Here is a 19,490-nt window from a genome sequence, read left to right as displayed (position 1 = left end):
ATGAAACTACTTTTCTACTTTTCCAATTGACTTGAGTCACCTAATTAATAATTTTATATAAATATTGGTCCATCTCCACACTGACTATTGATGTCATAATTTTTCATAAATAACGATCAGTGAGTCGAACATCTTGCACATGAACATGAAAAAAATCTGGCCAAAACAAAATTGCTCATTTTATTCTTTAGGGACTCACCTTTTCCGGTGTCACATGCTTTTATTTTGACAGAATGCGGTACAAGTGTGTTCCTAATTAAGCAAATTAGCACCTCCGAGTTACGCCTGCTTGATGCCAGGAGAAATAGCAACAAAACAAAGCTGTTGAGAAACGAAGAGCAACAACAGAGGGATGTTTCGTTGTTTAAAACTGCTTCATCTGTCGCTGAAGGTACGCAGCAAAACTTTTGTTTGATAAACGACTTCAGAAAGTTTTGTCTGAAATTTGAAATCGGGAAATTACTCTTCCGTTCTCCCACTCACTGTTTCAGAATACCTATATTTTTTTTCTATTCAACTAAGCACTAATTAAGTCCTATTTGTCAAAATGTCTGTAAACGGTTATTTTTAATTCTTTTTTTTTTCTCCTGGAGATTTAGCAAAAAATAAATAAATAAAATAAGTGCCCTATTTTGGTTATTTCAACATATCTGGAATTTGTCGCCGTTTCCGTTAGGTCTGCATGGGAATGTGCTTCCAACAGGATATCTCGGAGGAAACTAAGAAAACCCAAATAAAGAACTCCACAATCGAGCAAGACCTTTGTGATCATGCCAGGGCCGAAAGGAATGTTATCAAAATCCTCATGCTTGGTGTGTGTATATGCTGCATCATTTAGCAGCTCTCAACTACTTTGGTTAATTGCTGCAAAACGCTGTTTGTGTGGCAGGAGTTGCAGAGAGCGGAAAGAGCACAATAATCAGACAGATGAAGATAATACACAGCCGTGGCTTCTCCAGCCAGGAACTTCTTAGTTTCAAGGTACCACGCATTCACACCATCATCACACATTTTTAAATACTGGATACGTTTCTTTTTCTTGAATAAAGATGAATGAAATGGACGCATGTTTTCAAAGCCTGCAGTGTTGGATAACCTTCTAACCTCTATGAAGATTGTTCTGCAAGGAATGGGCAAGCTGCGGATAAACCTCGCAAATAATATGAACAAGGTGAGCCACAGACATTCCTCTTGTTTGGCTTTCACTGCACCTGCTTTTTGTGACACGAGAGGGCGCTCTCTGCCTATGTGAAGCATGGAGTCCTCGTCTCATGAACGGTACTTGTATAATATTTGATTTTACGAAGAGAAAAGAAGCATTTGCATCCATTGTGCGTTGCAACTCTTTGTTGTGTTCTAGCTTTSAGTGAGGCTTCCAAGTGTTAAAGTCTGTAATAAACAGAAATCATTAAGACTAGATGAGATTTCAGGTTTTGCTGAGCGATTTTGTTTTTATTTTTTTTATTTCAGTAAGCTAGTATCTTATAGATTTGCTGTAAATAGCATCAAGCATTTATCCTTAGTTTTGGTGATTATGCTTTACAGCAGTTTTTCTTTTACACATTAAAAAAAAAGATCTATAGTGTTCTTTAATTTGGTAAAGTTAATTTTGGGGTTTCCATTAGCTGTAATCTAAAAATCACCATAATTATCTGATAAAACTAACATCAAAACTTAACCTCTCTGATAATTAGAGATTTTAATGCACTATGAAATCAAATTGCTCCCTCCAGGTTTGTGCTGTCTGCGGTGCATGTCTCGTAAAGATAATATCCCAGTATTATATTATTGACTCTGACTGTATAATGTTCCCATACTTAAACCAGATCCAGGCCCGCTGCATTCTGTCCTGCAGCCAGTGTTTGGGAGACRATCAGCAACTGCTCCCTTTTGTGGCTCAAGCCTTCTGTGCCCTTTGGGCCGACCAGGGGGTRAGGGCCGCTGCAGCCAGAGGATACGAGTACGATCTGAACGACTCCGCCCTCTAGTGAGTACATCAACCACAGGGCGATTTATATTGCACAATCCCCTTCCCAATTATGACTGACWGTGGAAATGTCAAGGGAAATTGCCCAGTAAGGAGTGTGTAGTTACAGTTTGTCTATAGAGAGCAAATGGTAAAAGCAGCGCTGAGAATAACTTGCATCAGGAAATAATTTGCGTGACATTTATGGAATAGGAAGCCTAATTAGAACCACATCAAATAAAAAATAAAAAATAAAAAAAAGAGCTGTTTGCAGATATACAGGTGGAGGAGAATAAGGGTGGAGTACRTAAAACATACATGATGAAAGAAACTATTTTTGTGTCTGAGAAGACGAATAGTAGCGTATGTGTGGGATTGTGTGTAGCTTGAGGTGAAGTGTTTATGACTTGGCTGAAAAGTTTGCATTGCTCTGAAAAGTGATAAAAAGTGAGGAATCAATTACTTATTTGAGGGATGTCTCAAGAAAGCTACAATTAGCTTTTTTTTTTTATCGCTTCTGTAGAAAATTACACCCACAGAGTAATGTTGGCATCTCCATGTTTTATCATGGAGATGGTGAGTTCTGGGCCATGTGTAGTTATGTATTTGCTATGYCTGGCAGTTTGTGTGTAAAGATTTATTGATTTTTGGTCTCATCTGACGTTGGCTTCTTGTTTTCTGTCTTTTGACCAACTCCAATTGGGACTTCAACATCTAACTACTTRCCACATTTTCATAAAAGCCTGTTTAATGAATGCACAACTAGACGTTTTCCTGTCGACACATTCTCTCACTTGAGCTATGGACTTCTTAAGTTGAGAGACAAGTTGGCTTTAATCAAGTGCATGCCACACCTTTCAGATTTGGTTTTCACTCCTCCACACATCAAGCTGGTTTTCCTCATAAAAGTCTGGTGATCTTCATACTATATGGCAAAATGTGAAAAAGTGCTATGAATACTTGTGCAAAATACTGTTATTTTTCCCACATTTGTTCCAAAATGTTTTTGTCTGAACAGCACTTGTTTTTCTCCGCTCTGTCGTTGGATCATGCAATAATGCCCTTTCAAGAGTTGTGTAAAAGCAAAATGGCCTTCAAAATTTCATCAACTCCTACCTCTCTGCTTTGTGCTCCGTGTTCAGTATTTTCGATGAGTGCTTTTGTGCTGCATCATTATGTAAAGAATGGAATATGTTTGCAGAAAAGCAATCCGAAATGTGCACTTGTCTTGTGCACACAATATTCGGTAATAAGYTGGATACCCGAGTGGCTATATGATTAAATATTGGATTGTGATTATTTCTTTAAGTAAAAGAAGTGATTTGTCTTTTTAAATAAATGTGGACTCGGTGGGCAGAATTAACTTCTTATCTTTGAGGCAACAGGGAGGCGATCAGTCAAGATAAAATCTACTCCGGGTGGTCAGACGGAGAAAGGACGGAGGTGTGACAGCTTCATTACTGGAACTCGATAAAGTCAGTTGCTGGGGGATTATATGAGACTCGCCTGTCTCTCTTTCAGTGATCTCACCTTGCTAGACCCACCATTGATTTCTCCCTCCAGAAATGTTGGATTAGACTGTGTCGTGACACACTTGACTTCCCCAGGCACCCAAATGTGTAAAATGACTTCTCTGATGCTGGCGTGGGCTTGAAGTGAGCGGTTAATGTTAAAAGACAATATGTAGTTACAGTGAGTTGTCTGCGGTTGTAAGGTGTTTACGAGAAGCGTTCTAATTAAGCCCTACTATAAATGCAAGCCTCCAAGGAGTTTGGGACGTTTTAAATTGCAATCAGTTTGGAACAGGTTTAGCTTTTTCTCTGAGTCTTTGTAAAATTCAGTTAATTTTATTTTATATAGTGCAGTGTTAGAGCAAATGTCATCTTTATAGCACTTTATGGAAAAAAAATTTAATTAAAACGGGTCCAAAGCATTCCCACTTATATAGAAGTCAGTTCCAAAAAAGTCTTGTTTGCAGAATAGACCACAACAAATTCAGAGAAGAAATGTCATAGCTGACCTCAAATATATGCATTTTAACTTTTTTCTGATCCATTTAAATGGGACACAAAACTCCAGTCAGGATTTTTCAAATATTCAATGGGATCTTGCAAAACTTTCAGAATCTCAATTTTTGCAGGATTTCAATAGTCAGGATAACTTTTATTTTTATTTTTTTATTTGAGCATTTCCAGAAAAACCTTTTTGTCATCTTGTCACAAAAGATAAGTCACATCAAGTGATTAATGGCATGATTCACATAAGACGCCTGGAGGCAGAGTTTCAATTGAAAGGTTTAAATTTTCACTGATGCTTCCATGAGATTTCAGTTTCTAATGCATTTTCTTTTGATGCTTAAATACATCAAAGGCAATTCTCAAAATTCAGTTCTACAGTACATTTCCCCAACTACTTGTGTTGGGTGTATGCAATCCTTGGGTATGAAAAGAACTAATTGTCTTGTGGTTAAGTGTGAAAGTACCATCATGACTCGGGGATGACTCGGGGAGGTGATTTTTATTTTTTTATTTTTCTGCTGCTTTGGTGACTATACTGTAGCTTGGAGGACATTGCTACAGATTGAAATTACAAATGTTACAAAGGTCCTGAAAAAATATTGGCTGACAATAATTTGGCATCTTGTTTTTAAAAACTAAAGCTTCCTTTATTTTTTTTTATATGCTTTTTTAAAAATATTTTTTAAAGGCATATTTGTGAATGAATTAAGAATTGATTAAAAAAAATACTAGAACCAATGGATAAAGAACAAGAAAACGCAGTCTACAGCTAGTCAATTACGTATTGTTAAATGTCTTCCTTTTTTTCTGGTCATCTGCAGCTTCTTTGAAAACATAAGTCGAATCATCTCGCCAAACTACATTCCCACGGAGATGGATGTCCTGAGAGTCAGAGTGAGGACCTGTGGAATCATTGAGACACAGTTTCAAGTAGATGAAACGATCTTTAGGTAAGACTTTGAAATAAATGCTATATATATATAAAATCTTTAACCTGAAGGTGAGTGGGTTTTTAAATCGGTCTTCTAAATTTACATTGAGTCAAGAAATTCTGACTCTAAAATGGGGACTTAATCATCTTGAATTTGGAAACTATAAGTTGCATTATTAATCAAACAAGAACTTTAAATTGTGTAAATGCATTGGTGGACGTGTGGCAAACCTAAAAACTTGTTTACCACAGCACATTAAACATCAAGTAGTTTCAGCAAGGGACATTTAACTTTTTTACGAGGGGAGATGGCAACAGAATGTTAACTGCAACACTGTTTTACAAACATAAAAGTGATTCACCAAACAAAACTGTCTGAATCGCAGAATAAGCACATTTGTTATGTTTTTGATTTTAAAGATGACTACTAAGCAGATGTTCAAAAGCGTCTGCCAACTGAAGAGATACCTGACCAAACGATCCGACTTAAAATGTCCTTAAGAATCAGTTAAACAGACAACTTGATCTATACCCACAATAATGAAAATAACAAGTAAATAAAAAATAAACTTCCAGCTGTCTCTTATTGAGTTATTGAACCTCTGAAGACAGACTCCCTTTCAAGCCATTTCAACAAACGGAAGAAGCTTTCAGTGGTAAACTGAATGAAGAGGGTGAATTAGACATTAAATATTGATGGCCTTAAACTTTCTAATTAGAAACAGAAAATCAAACAAATATGAAGAAGTACATCAGTAAACCACTGAAACTTTTCTTTTCAGATGCATTTTACAATGCTCTATCTACTTTCTTGAATAACATTATCCGTTTCTGTGGGCTGCAGGTTAGAATCCATAGAGAACTTGTGTGTGTGTGTGTCTATAGTTGAAAATGTAATTTGAGAAAAAAAGAATAAACAAAGAACTCTTGCTGTAAACTTGATGAGGCTAGTTTATGGATCTAACTCTTTTTCTAATATATCTAAATCAAAACATTTTTTCAGTTAAAACAGCTCAATAACTCAAAAGCCTAATGTTGGCCTTGCTGTCCTTTTGGTATGAAAATGCTGTTACACCTTTTGTACATTTTGTTGAATTAATTCTAAATCAAGCAAAGTTTGTCATAAAATGACAGGATCTCATGTTTTAAATTGGTAACTCAGGAAAGCTGCAGTGATTATTCTTTTCTCCACCACTTCAGCTACTGCTGTCAGTTCAGTTAACACGTATTCTCCTCCAGCTTGGTACAACTGACTCAGAAGATAAATGCCTCGTTGCTGGTGACATGCAGCAATCTTGCACCTGGAGACTCTTTGGCCCAAATTGAAACTCATTACCCATGTCACCCAGACCCTAAGGTTCACCGGGTGCCACTCTGTTGAAACGGATGTCTTCAGTATTTTGAATAGTAGGGACTTTTTATTGCTTTAATGCACTTGATCACAACTAAATCTACTTTGTAAAGAAATTCTTTCTTCTGCAGATCAGCTGTAATTTTCAATCTTTTTTAAAAAATGGATTTAGACGTTATTTCTTGTCGGTTGGCAGATTGTATGATGTTGGTGGCCAACGCAGTGAAAGGAGAAAGTGGCTGAGCTGCTTTGATTCTATTCATGCCTTACTGTTTGTTGTGGCTCTCAGCAGCTATGATCAGATGTTGTTTAAGGATCCATCAATGGTACGTCATTAAACTATATTAACAGTTGGTAATTATATGGATTTCTTTTTATCCTTTTTTTCTTGGCTTTATCTGCCTGACCTTATTTTCTTTTCTTAGAACGGACTTCAAGAAAGCCTTGCATTTTTCTCATCAATCTGCACAAACACAGTCTTCAAGAAAACTTCCCTGGTAAGTTTTTCTTTGTGAAATCTGAAGAGTGTGACAGATTTAAATTTAACCCTCTACATTCTGATGCATCTAAATAAAATCCAGAGTGAACAACTGTATCAGAAGTCACCTGAAGGGTAGTTTATTCTTTTTGCAATGTTATAACACATATTCTTTATGAATACCTCAGAAGTTTAAGGAACATTAATGGAGAGTTATGAAGACTCAAGAACACATCCGGCAAGGATAAAGTTAAAAGGTTTAACACACGGTTACATTTAAAGTTATTGCCTTTTAAGTCTTTAATTGTGCATAGTACATTCTATTGTTTAAGACACAGCTGCTAACCTACCAGAACTAGATTCCACTAAAATGACTAAGCATGTAGAGTAGTAACCAAGAAGCAACCAAGACTCTGAAGCAGCTGCAGATATCACTTTCTCAAGTGGGAGTTGAGATAACATTGATTAGTCATGTACGCCATAAATCTAGCCTTCATTACATGCAGTTTTCCACAAACTATATGTAGGTCACTGCAAGCGCGTGGGAGAAAGGACTCTGATCAGACAAGACCAAAAAGAAATCTTTGATGAAACATGAAAAGTTTTATTTGTGGCAGAAAATGAACACCGCAAAGCAACCTGAACATGCCATCCACACTGCAAAAAAAAAAAGTGTTTGCAGCATCATGGTGTGGGGAATGTACATAGAGCATGATCAGAGTTTATGGGAAATGTTGAAGAAAGGCTTTTGCTGGCTGCATGGAACTTGGTGCTGGGATGGAGGTTCAACTTTCACCCTTTATTTTATTGATGTGTAAAATATATTAAAACTAGAGGTGTGCCGATCGATCGGTCACCAATCATAATCGGGTGATCGGTGATCATTGGCTCTTGTTGCCGATCACCTGCATCTCATTTCGCAGCCTGCCTGTGCAGCTGGTCTCCTCTTTCCTTCACTCTGCGCAAACGCGCAGCAACAAATCCTAAACGATGTGGMGCTATAGCACTGAGTGAATGGGGAAGTTTGCRTGTTGCGGCGGAAAATTGAAGCAGGTCAAAATGCATCAACACAACGAAGCTAATACGACATAAAAACAATGCCATACTTAACAAAGTTTGGCTACATCGAGACTCACTGCAGTAAAGACATATGGAGGATCAGACAGCAGGTAAAGCAGCGCACAGCTACAAACACTCACCCGGATTAGCATGACGGTCACAAAGCTAAACAAATAACCCGCAAAATTATTTAAGTCTTCGAGCTGCGATGTAAGACGCTGGTTCTGCTCTCGCTGTTGAACCGCTGCTACGCGCTACAGGTAGTAATATTTCAGACGGAGCGCCGCTTCTGCTCCACCTGGTAGTGACTCTCACACTGAACCTCTGTTTAAAGCTGCAGCATCTAACCTAAAAAAATACATTTTACATACGTATTAAAACTTTCGCTGTCCTAACATGAGACAGATAATCTCTAAAAAAAAAAAGATCGATCTCCTCCCTGTTCTGCATAATTACTCCTCTCAGTCAGAAACAGCCATTCAGAACTAGCAGTAATCAGCTAGCCGTCATGCTATCAGGAAGTTTTCATTCAGTAACTCAGGATTGTTTATTGTAATGGAACCTGCATTTGCCTTTTGAATGTTAAGTTTTATACTTGAATTTTTTGGGCAATGTTGAGAGATTTTATTTTGGCTCTTTGCATTATTTAGCCTCTTCAGAGCCTTCATATGTTATCAGTCTGTTAAAGATAGTATTACCGATAGAAGTACAATTTGCAGAATGCCAGTTTTGTTCTTGGAATAAGTTATTAAAAACAAGTTTTTGTCTAAATTAAGGTGAATTCATGGTTCCTTTATCCACATAATGTAACCGGTAGTGTTTATGATAGAAAAATTATGTGATCGGTATCTGTGATCAGCCCTCATGGGTGATCGGTATTATCGGCAGGAAAAAAACCTGATCGGCACATCTCTAATTAAAACATATCTAATTATTTTACTTTGCATTAATTTTCTACTTTGTCTGTCAATCTCTATAAAATAGATGAAGTGTAAAGGGTATACGATTTGTACCCTTACCTTTTCTAACCTCTTGCTATTTTCTTTTCTCATGCTGTTCTAAATATGACAGCAGGATAAATGCACTCATGGGCTTTTTAAGAAATCTTACATGCTATGTAAACGGCGCCCACAAAGCTTTGATTGCATCTGATGAGCATGATTAGCATACAAATTCTAGTTTGCTGTCACCACATTTAACAGCTGCTGTGGTTGTTTTCTGCTGACATACTGACAATGTTTTGCTTTGGTTATGAATAGAAATCATGTTTCTGCAGTTCATCTTGAGATGCATCGGGTAGAGTTCTGCCTTTTTAGCTCCTTATTTTTTTTCTTCTAAATGCTATGTGGTCCTTTCCTTTTTGTCTCTAGTGTGGGGAAAAAAAGTCAGATAAGGTCGCTGGAAATAACAGAACTATGGTGTGACTGGAGATTACTTGATATTTTATCTGCTATTTGAACAGGAACATTAATTTTATTGGGTTTGATCAAACACCACACACACCAATTTTTTCCCTGAGTTATCCAACATATGCATAATGACAAGACCTTATTAATTCACCGACAAACTAATGCAAACTCCACCACTTGGGGACCAAGTTTTCATCCATATTTTTAGTGTTGGATCAGATTTTTGCAGTTCTTTTGACTTATGAAGTTGCAAATGATTGAACCCTCTTTTGGGCTTGTCACTTTGTTTTGGCCATTCTATTCATGACTTGTGGTATGAAAAGGACGCCATTACAATGAAATGTTTAGTACACAGCATGAATCAGCTCTGGGAATTTTTTCATACTTACTTTTACAACTGAAGTAAATTCATTTATCTGCTCATAACGTCCTTAAATAATATAAACCAGTAAGACGTTCCTAGGTTCTGATTGGAACGGTCAGAATCTTTTGGACCAACGGGTTAATTGAAAGTGGTTTCCAGTCCAAGTTTATTTCTACAACATATTTACAACAATAGGCAACCAAAGTACTGTACTTAGTAATCCTCAGTACTTTGAGCAATTAAATATAAAACTCGATACAAAAATGTAACCTAACCAGAAAAAAAATAGTAAAATAAGTTAGAAAATTTCTGAAGAAATTTAAACAGGGCTTGCCGAAGTGTGCCCGTACATTGAAACCCAGCGTTCTGATCCTAAATATTAGCATCAATGATAAAGTAAGCTACAATGTACTCAATAGCGTGTTGAATAACAAGGACTTACTCCATTCAGTATTTTAAAATTGGTGTATAAGCTAATTTTATACACTAATTTATAGTATTAGCATTTTAGGCTAACATTAGCCAAAATGCTAATTGTTCTGCCCCAGGCTGGAAGTTGGAAATGTCTTAAGGCCCCGTTTACACGACAACGATTTCGGGGGAAAACGGAAGAGTTTTGTTSCGTTTGTAGTGTGCRTTTACACGAAACCACCGAATGTTTTCTCTAACAACGGCACAGATTGAAAACGGGTTCCAGACCAGCTCATGCATAGTATGACGCAAAACATAGCTGCTTCCTACAATCCACAGAAGAAGAAACTACTCACAATGCTGGTGTTACTGTTTCCCCATCAGATTCGGTTCCCTCAGCGTCTCTTCACCACTCCGCACCGCCCAGGTGGCAAAATACACGGCTGCTTGTTCAGCGCTCTTATGTAGAGAACTACGGACCAGGACCAGCCCGGCTCCAGACCAGTTTAACGGGGGCACCGACTTATTTTGGGGGGCAAAATGAGTCTACGAAGCTGAACATAGACAACACCAGCAGCCTACAGGCTACTTGTTAACAAGCTTAACGTGCTGTATTGATATTAGCCAGTCATCTTCTAGCTATCATCCCCTGCATCCAACAGCTTTACTCAACTCAGTCGGTTAGTTCGGGGGAAAAACTGTGCCAAGTTATTTACGTTTTGCTGGGTTGCTGCCATGATTCTAACACACACCTGCGCAGCAGCAGCAGCAGGTGTCCCGCTGCCTCACAGGTGTAAACCCAGCGCGAGCGTCTCAGCGTTCATGTTGCGTTTGAAGGCGGCTCGGAAAAACAGGTTACGACTTGTTAGCGACGGATAAAACTGTTTTAACTGCTGAAAAAGGTAACAGAGGACACGGATATGGGACGTGCGGGAACTCCTATTTTATCAAATTGATATAGGAATAACAGACTGTTGGCCATTCCAAGGTAAAAACAATAAACAGCTTCCAGTCCGGGGCTCGCTACAGACACCGTGAAAGCTCAAACAAGGTTTTTCGGCAAAGTTATTCCACTTTTTCCAACTGCATGCGCCCTAATCAGACGCACACAATGCGTGTTCTCTCACGCAAATCCACATGCCTTCAAGTACAACTTTTTTTTAAACACATGCCCACTTTCAAAGTTTCAAAGAACCTAGCACCAACTAGGCGCAGCGAGAGCATTACACGTTTTCGATGTGCACCGTTACTGTGTAAACACAGATCGTAATCAGAATGTTATCGTGTAAACGATCCAACAAAAACGGAACAAAAGTGCCGTTTTTGTTGGATCGTTGTCGTGTAAACGCCCCCGTTTACATGAGTTTTAAAAAGTTCTATAGTATTAATTTATCTGTATTCTATTTTGAAAGAGAATTTTGAGATATTAGTGCATTGTGGGTAGCAGAGGCAGTTGCAGTTTGGAATACCTGTTCAGAGAGAGCCTGCCTGTTAATGTATGAACTTCACCTCCTGTGTTAATCTTTTCTTACACCTCCGAAAACAATGGCTGTAAGTTCAATCTATGTTCTGTTTGGTGTTATGTTTTGTTAGTTTATTTTGAGATTGTTTTCCAAATGTGTTTATTCTAGAAAAGCCATATCCTGATAGTTTTTATTTACATAGCAACGGTTGCTACGTGACTGTTTCTTAACTGCAGCTCAGGTTAATTCTATTCAGACACTAGAAGTTTGTGTATTTAGAGCTGATGCATATTTTATTTTTCTGTTTCTTATAGTTTCACTCAACCTTTCATTGAGCTTTTCCACACCACTGCTCAAAGTTGTAAGTGTCAATAAAACCCAATAAAGGAGCAAGACGCTCAGCTTCCTGGCTCATGAAATTGAGTTTGGCTTGCTCTTGATCTACGTTAACATAGAGTATCTAACACGTAGTGATAACAGTACACTAATGTTAGCCTAAATGCTGCCAGTGGCATGTGGGGTGTAATTGACGTCTTCAATTCAGTGTGCTAAACATGGCTAATAAATAAACAAAATGAGTATAAAGCTTATGTTAGGGAAAAGGATACTGCTAATGTGGACAGTAGCTACATTAGCAATGTTTGCGCTAATGTTAATGCACTGCCTTCTGATTTTTACCTTTGCTAAAGTAAAAATCAGTTGTTTACTACATGGCACTTGGTTACCAGAAAACACATTCATCTCTTGGCAACAGATTAAAAACAAGTATTGTTCTTGTTCAAAAAACAGAAAATTTCTTCTTCTCTTTTGAAGTACAACTTCTTATAGTAAAGTACAATTGTGCAGTTGTTGAATTATGCAGAAAGGAGAATTTTTTTTGTTTTTTTTTTTGCCATTGATGGTGAATATATTATAAAACAGACATTCAACACAAAAGTAAAGATCTGATTTATACTTCGTGGCAGTTAGTTACCAGAAAAAAATGCTAATTTCTTAATAAACATAAGCTCTTTTGAAATACTACTTATCTGCTTAGACACAGGAAATTTACAGTTGGTAAATTTTGCAAAAGTAAAAATCAAATGTTTACTTCGTGGGACTTGGTCACCAGAAAACGCACTCATCTCTTAGCAACACATTAAAAACAAGCATTATTGTTCAAAAAACAGATTTATTCTGCTCTTTTGAAATACTACTTATCTTATACTGTTTAACAAGAATTGTGCAGTTGGTGAATTACGCAGAAAAGTATATTTTTTTCCCTTTTTTGTCATTGATGGTGAATATATTATAAAACAGACATTCAACACTAAAAATCTGATTTATACTTCGTGGCAGTTCGTTACCAGGAAAAAAAATGCTAATTTCTTAACACCAAATTAATTGTTTATAAAACATAAGCTCTTTTGAAATACTGCTTATCTGCTTAGACACAGGAAATTTACAGTTGGTAAATTTTGCAAAAGTAAAATTCAGATGTTTACTTCGTATACTTGTTTACCAAAAAACACGCTCATCTCTTAGCAACATGTTAAAAAAAAAAAAGTTTTTTTTTTTCACTTTTGAAGTACTACTTGTATTACTTGACTACAACTGTGCAGTTGGTGAATTTTTCAGGAAGGTTAAATGCTTTTTTTCCTCTTCATTGATGGTGAATACATTATAAAACAGACATTCAACACAATAGTAAAAATCTGATTTGTACTTCGTGGCAGTTCGTTACTAGAGTAAACTGGCATTAATTCAATAAAAGCCTAAATTTGCTCAGTGAAACAATTGGACTAAGTCAGAAAGTTAGGTGCAGAAAGTGTTCAGAAAATATTATACAAATTAATATGTAAGATTTTAGCATTTTTATGATTACCTGCTCGTATTGTTATTGTTCCTTAACTAATAAGGAAAGTAAACTTCTCAATGGTTCAAGATATAACAGGATATGATTTGTTTGAGATCAAAATTGGGAGCAATTTGGTGAAAGGCCCATTTCTCTAAGTGGTTAAAAAAATAACCCTGTACGAATTTGGTAAACACAAATTTCTGCATTAAAATCAATTTTAAACAGTTTGTTGTGAAGGCTACTCTTGCATAATTTTTTTGATACATTATTCTTTATTTAGAGAAATGTAATATAAAAAATAAGAATCCATATATAAAATTTAAGTCAAATGTTTTTAACAAGATACCATAGTTAGCACCCACTGTTTATTTCTACCTGTTTTAGGGATTGGACCAATTAGTTCTACTCCGTTCTCCTGAGCTGTCACTTGGCACTCTTGCAGCATATTTCTTTTGAGAAAGTGAGATTACAGTAAACGGCCTTAGAGGCCCCACAGCAAACATATTACTGTCGACTGGCCATTTCATTCTCAAAAACTTACTTTACACGGTTTGTCCACAGACTTTGGTACTGATTCATCTTTCTAGCACAACCCATGCTTTGAAACGTGATTCAAGAAGCTATAAAGTCACAAATACAAATGGAAGTGATGGAAAGTGAAGAAAAGCCAATTTCTACTCTGACCCATTTGTTAGTTTTTTGCTATCAAGTTCTGACTGAAAACATCCATTTACATGTTCGGGTCTTTCTACTGCTTTTTTTTTTTTCTTCTTCATGTCGTAGATTTTGTTTCTGAACAAAACTGACCTTTTCCGGAGGAAGATCCTGCACTCTGGGAGACACTTGAGATTTTACCTTTCGTGCTATGAAGGTACAGTAGAGAGAAAAACCCAGGTCATTTATATTTTCTCTGAAAGTCTTATTCTAAAGCCATTTTTAGCGTCTCATCTGATTTTACTGTGTTTCGAATTTATCATATTGGCTTCCATTTATAAAACGAGTGACGCATTGAAAGCAGATTACAAGCAGAGCATTAGTTTCTTCACAGTCCTGCTTCGGCCATGTCTGTTACCGAACAATGAAAGGTGTGAGAGAGTTGGATGATCCAACATTTGAAAGTTGCTTATAAATTCAGCACTTTGGATTCTTGCAACATCACCTCTGCTGGCGTGGTAAACAGAAATCTTTGTGCATACAGATTGAAATACATTGTTCATTTTATTCATTCGGTCTGGGTCATGGTGGTGCATCATTCCAGACTCATTGCCAGGGGTTCTGTGTGTCGGCATCATGTTTCGTGTATTTGGATTTTGATGAAAAAAAAAAAGTCAGCCAATGTCTTGTTGCCTCTATATTCCAGAAAGTGAATAAGCTGTTTGAGATGAGAGAAACTTATTTTGCCTGTCTAGGAGCAGACTGTGACGTGGACGCTGCAGCCCACCATGTAGCTGCCGTGTTCTCGGTCTGTAACATGGCTTCGAGCAGACCCGTTTACCACCACTTCGGCACGGCCATCAACTCTGAAGTCATGAAGGTGGTCTTCCACATGGTCATTGATCAGATCATCAAGGAGAACCTATCAGCTGTCCAGCTGTTGTAGGTCTCCTCTATACTCTACGTTTAGATGCCGATTACTGTGATTTTATAGTTTTAATGCTTTTAAAACAAAAGGCTATGTGACTTGCTAAGACAATTGTATATATGGTGCCGTTTTATTTCTAATTTATTTTAAATAAAAGTATTGGTCTCGATCATCTCGTATCTTCTTTTAATATCCATGCAAATTTTCAAGAAAAATAAACAATTATTGAGTTACTAATGTGTCTTGGCTTCAATTAATGTTATTGAAACATTTAACTATACACACTGCAGTTTTCTGTTGGTCATCCAGTCATATTTTAAATTTACAGTAATTTCAGGTAGTCTTTTTCCCTTTGTGTGTGTGTGTGACTCTTTGGGGAGTTTTATGTCAGCAAAACCCAAAGCGGTGCCTATTTGGGCAGTGGAGGGAAAAATAGTCTGTTCACTTTACCAAAGACATTTGGGACTGTACCAAAAAAAAAGAATAAAAGCCAGTGTCCAAATGTACATGAACATTAAAATGTCAAAACTGCAACTTGGTATTTTTTGCAAATAAAATCCAGAGCAACCTATTGCCTTCCTAGATCAATCTCGGAATAGTTTGTGTAAGTTGATCAGTGTGGCAGAAAATGAACACTGTACTTCATCCTGAAAATACAGTAAAACACTACAGCATGATGACGCCAATAGACTGCATCTATAGGCATCCTGGGTTAACATGGGCAGTAGATGACACCTTTAGGTATTTATTTTATATTGACCGAGTTGGCCACAGTTGATCGGGAGATGAAGCTTATTGCAAAATAATCCTGCAGGGAAACCCGTTTAAAACGGCATACTATTCAAGAGTCAACTTAACCATACAGCCAGAGTTTAATGGAGTGATTTTGATCAAAGATATTCATTTAATAAAATACCCCTGACAAAACCTACATCTGCAAAAACTGAAATCTTAAGATAAATATCTCAATGGGATTTGAACTGAAGCACTTTGAATTGCCATCTTGCTGAAAATGTGCTATATAAATAAAATTACCTTTTCATATTTTTTCTTAGTTTAGGTTTCTATTAGAAAAATCTTATTTTAAGTGTATTTTCCTTAAATATCTCAAGATCTTAAAACTGGATATTGAGAAATTTTTACTTACAAGTAAATGTATTCTTGAAACTAGAATATCTACCTACAAAGCAGTGTAACATTTTTAAAGTAAAATTTATTTCAAGAAAAATAGACTTCATGACTTCAATCTCTAATGAAACACTTTATTTTTAATGACAATGTAAAACAAGAAAACTAGTTTACATTTGGCAGAGTAGTGTGAATTGACATTTGATATTAATATAATTAACATGTCACACTTAAAACAATTTTCAGAAACAGAAATTGACCTACAGTCATCACAAGACTACGTCAAAATAAAGTGATCAAGACCTATCTTACTAAAACACACTGGATTATTTTTCATTTTTGTACAATTCAATTATATCTCAAAGATAATATTTTATCAAAACAAAAGATTTTGCTTTTGCTGCTGAATGTATGATAAGGGGTAAAAATCCACCAGTTCTTCTGCATCCACTAATTCAGTAGCATGTGCAAAGTGTGGGACTTCGACTTGATATGCTGTAAATTTTGATATGTCTATCAAAATTTACAGTTTCAAAAGATTATTCCAAACAATAGTGTCGAATCAACTAAATATATATTTTATAAGTCCAAATTCTGGCAAATTACCATTTGCTTTTGCAATTATCAAAGACTTCTGGGCGATGTATTTACTGCCATTGATCACAACCCACTTGACAGATACATCAAGGTGTAATTCATCCTAACCAAGGAAGCCTCAGTTTTCCTCGTAAACACCGTAGATCTTTAACCTCAGATACAGGTCCCATCTCCCTTTCACTTAAAGATTGGGTGAAACGAAGGGTCAACATTTTGACAACTTGCGTATATTTGGTTTTGATTTATCAGAGACTTGCAAATAATTTTTTAATTTAACTTTGAAGCCCATTGTTTAAAAAAAAACGATGTTTAGACTCAAACCCCATGCACATATGTCTATCCATTGAACCTAATGATTCAATTTGTGATGGTAAATGTATCAGATGATGCCGTTTAGGTGTAATACTGTGTTCTGGGAAAAGCACTTGCCAAATGGTTTTCAATAAGTGACTTCAGTCTAGAAACGAATGTAATGGCAAGAACAGGTGCAAACACTAAATGCACAATCTCTATTAGCTCATTTATCCCATGCACATGTGAGAATTTTTAGAAAGACCTCAAAGTTGCAGTTTAGATGCTTTTCATCTGTTCTGACTAAAGTTGCAGAATTTTACTATGAAAAATCAGTAAAAAACAAAACTGGTAGATGATCCCCCTATATCAGGGATGTCCAAAGTTGGTCCTCGAGGGCCGGCATCCTGCATGTTAACGAGCCATCATTTGATCCAGGTGCGTTAAACCAGGGAGAGAACTAAAACATGCAGGATGCCGACCCTCGAGGACTGGCTTTGGGCACCCCTGCTCTAAATACTTCCAGCTTTAATTGCCATGAAATGCTGCTCTACAAATCAATGTGACAATTGTGATGACCTTGCATGTTGATTTACCCATCAGTGTGATTGGGTAGACCTTCTAACAGCTGTGGTTAGTGTTAATATTGCAAAGCAGAATGGCAAACAACTGTAACTGACTGTTCCAGCTATTTGTTTTTTTCTGTTCACTCTGTAATTTTACTGCAGATTAAGGGATGAAATAACAGGATACTCCCCAGTGTATGCCAGATTTTTTTTACTCACTCATAATTGTTCCAAGTAGCTGTGGCTTGAATGTAGAAATTGTGAGCTGCATCTATGTTCTATCCTAAAAATATTCTTTCAAGTTTAACAAACTAGAGTTAGTGAATGAAATGTATCATAACTATGAAATAATATCCTTGGCATTAAGTTCCAGGATGGTATTAAACTTGCTTTGCAAACTTTTCTCCGCTGCCAAAGTGATGAAATGTAAAGAATCAAATGACATCTTTGTGATTTGCGTTTTAACCAGATCCACAGGATGATCCATTTATTGATGTAAACTCAGATCAAATATGAACAATAACACAGAACCGGATAACAATTAGACATATTTCATCGTTAAAAAAAAAAAAATCAAGCAAAAAGGGTGCATGAAAAACAAACTTCCATCAACAGCATTACCCATCACATTAAACATTGATGCTTTTTTTTTTTAAATGTCCTTTTAAGAATTATGCTTCATGATCCAAGGACAGCAATCAGTCTCCTTCACAGTCTGAGGAGTCCAGGGAGAGGAAGATGTCTGCTTTGCACTTCAGAGATCCCTTTGTTTCCTGGAAGAGTTCACAGCTCTGCAGGTTTGGGGTAATGTCTTTAATGCAAAGAGGCTGTTTGGAGAGAATGGAGACAGATCGTTAGAGAATCAGGATTAAAGTATCTAAAACCAAGACTAGTTTTGTGCACTGGATTGAAGATGAGTTTCAAGCTGCTTTAACACAACAACAAATATTCTGCAACATTACACTGTGTACATTCATGCAAATTTTGTAAAATTCTATCCACATTTTAAAAATAAATTATTGTAGGTTTATTTTCTACAATATTGTAGAATGTTTTCGTAATGCTGGTGTGAAAAATATCGGGGTACAGAATGCAAGCCCAGAACGGTTCGTTTTTGTTCTCTCGTTAAAGTTTTAAGTTTTTGCAGCTTAGAGCCACATGGCGCTGAATAAACAGTTACCGTTAAATAGTTAATACACAGAAAACGGAAAAAAAGAGTGCTGCCAAATTTCTGTAATCTTATGTTTAATCGTCCGCTAAATAATGAAGAAAAACAAACAAAAAAAAAATACATTGAAAAGTTGACTGAGCAAATGAATTCCCACTAACCATCGTCTTTAAAACCGAGTTATGAGAGAGTAACTGAGATAAGACGCTGCTGGTGGCAGACTCTCCGCTCTCTGACGGGGATTCCTCTCTCCTCGCGTACGATGACGACCTCCGGATCCCGGACAGCAAGCCGGACGCTCTGCCCACCGAGTAGTAGTTCGGTCCGGCCACCTGCTTGTACCAAGCCTCCGACGGGCTGCAGGCGACGAGAAGGAAAAACGCTACGATAGGAAACATAAGTTTAGAAGTCATCTCCATGTCGAGAGCGGAGGTCTGAGCTGCTCCTTATCTCACTTCGGCTGCTGGTTCTTTTTTCTGAGACCACTCACTGGACCAAGACCCTTTTATAGGGCTCCAGATGATCCATCCCGGTGATCATCCCGTCGTCACGAGAGAGAGAGAGAGGGAGAAGGAAATGTCTTGTGGCACTAAAATAAAAAACTTTGATTTCTCACTTTGTGTTTTGCCTTTTAGTTTTGGTTTTATTTTGCTTAGTTTGCCCTAAAAAACTGAATTGTTTCTATTAGATTGTACTTTGCATTAAATGGGAGTCACGTATATCGTTAAGGTACAAAACTATAGGGGCTATAATAGATTGTATTAGTAATCTTTAATTATACTGTTTCTGCATCCCAAATAAGCAACCATCTGTCAGGGTGAAGAAAGGAAATTAAACTTAAGTTAATGAGTATCTCAAATTATATATATAT

The 19,490-nt window shown here is 36.8% G+C and overlaps 3 protein-coding genes across 5 annotated transcripts in view; 2 read left to right on the top strand and 1 right to left on the bottom strand.

Moving 5' to 3' along the window:
• The first annotated feature begins 226 nt into the window (after positions 1–226).
• On the top strand, positions 227–15,039 carry LOC103468860 (guanine nucleotide-binding protein G(o) subunit alpha-like). Its single transcript, XM_008416234.2, has 10 exons — positions 227–391; positions 677–812; positions 890–981; positions 1,079–1,171; positions 1,827–1,987; positions 4,806–4,934; positions 6,463–6,592; positions 6,692–6,763; positions 14,071–14,158; positions 14,697–15,039. Exons 1-10 carry the CDS (start codon positions 353–355, stop codon positions 14,885–14,887), a joined length of 1,131 nt encoding a protein of 376 aa, XP_008414456.1. The 5' UTR covers positions 227–352; the 3' UTR covers positions 14,888–15,039.
• The window catches only part of LOC103468859 (B-cell receptor CD22-like), a 12,977-nt gene continuing 4,796 nt past the window's right edge, over positions 11,310–19,490 (top strand). For 2 of the 3 annotated variants that reach the window (XR_534258.1, XM_008416232.1), the window contains exons 1-2: positions 11,310–11,538; positions 11,765–11,811. The gene's annotated coding sequence lies outside the window, so the exon portion shown is untranslated. The remainder of the gene's footprint in view (positions 11,539–11,764; positions 11,812–19,490) is intronic. The other variant, XM_008416233.1, reaches the window with a different exon arrangement.
• On the bottom strand, positions 17,905–19,109 carry LOC103468857 (neuropeptide B-like). Its single transcript, XM_008416231.2, has 2 exons — positions 18,781–19,109; positions 17,905–18,278 (listed from the first exon to the last, which is right to left on the bottom strand). The coding sequence occupies exons 1-2, from the start codon at positions 19,036–19,038 to the stop codon at positions 18,150–18,152; spliced, it is 387 nt and encodes a 128-aa protein (XP_008414453.1). The 5' UTR covers positions 19,039–19,109; the 3' UTR covers positions 17,905–18,149.

This window comes from Poecilia reticulata, linkage group LG8 (assembly GCF_000633615.1).
Source record: "Poecilia reticulata strain Guanapo linkage group LG8, Guppy_female_1.0+MT, whole genome shotgun sequence".
Taxonomy (NCBI): domain Eukaryota; kingdom Metazoa; phylum Chordata; class Actinopteri; order Cyprinodontiformes; family Poeciliidae; genus Poecilia; species Poecilia reticulata.
Note: the sequence above shows the minus strand (reverse complement) of the source record. Positions and strands in the feature narration are given on the sequence as shown.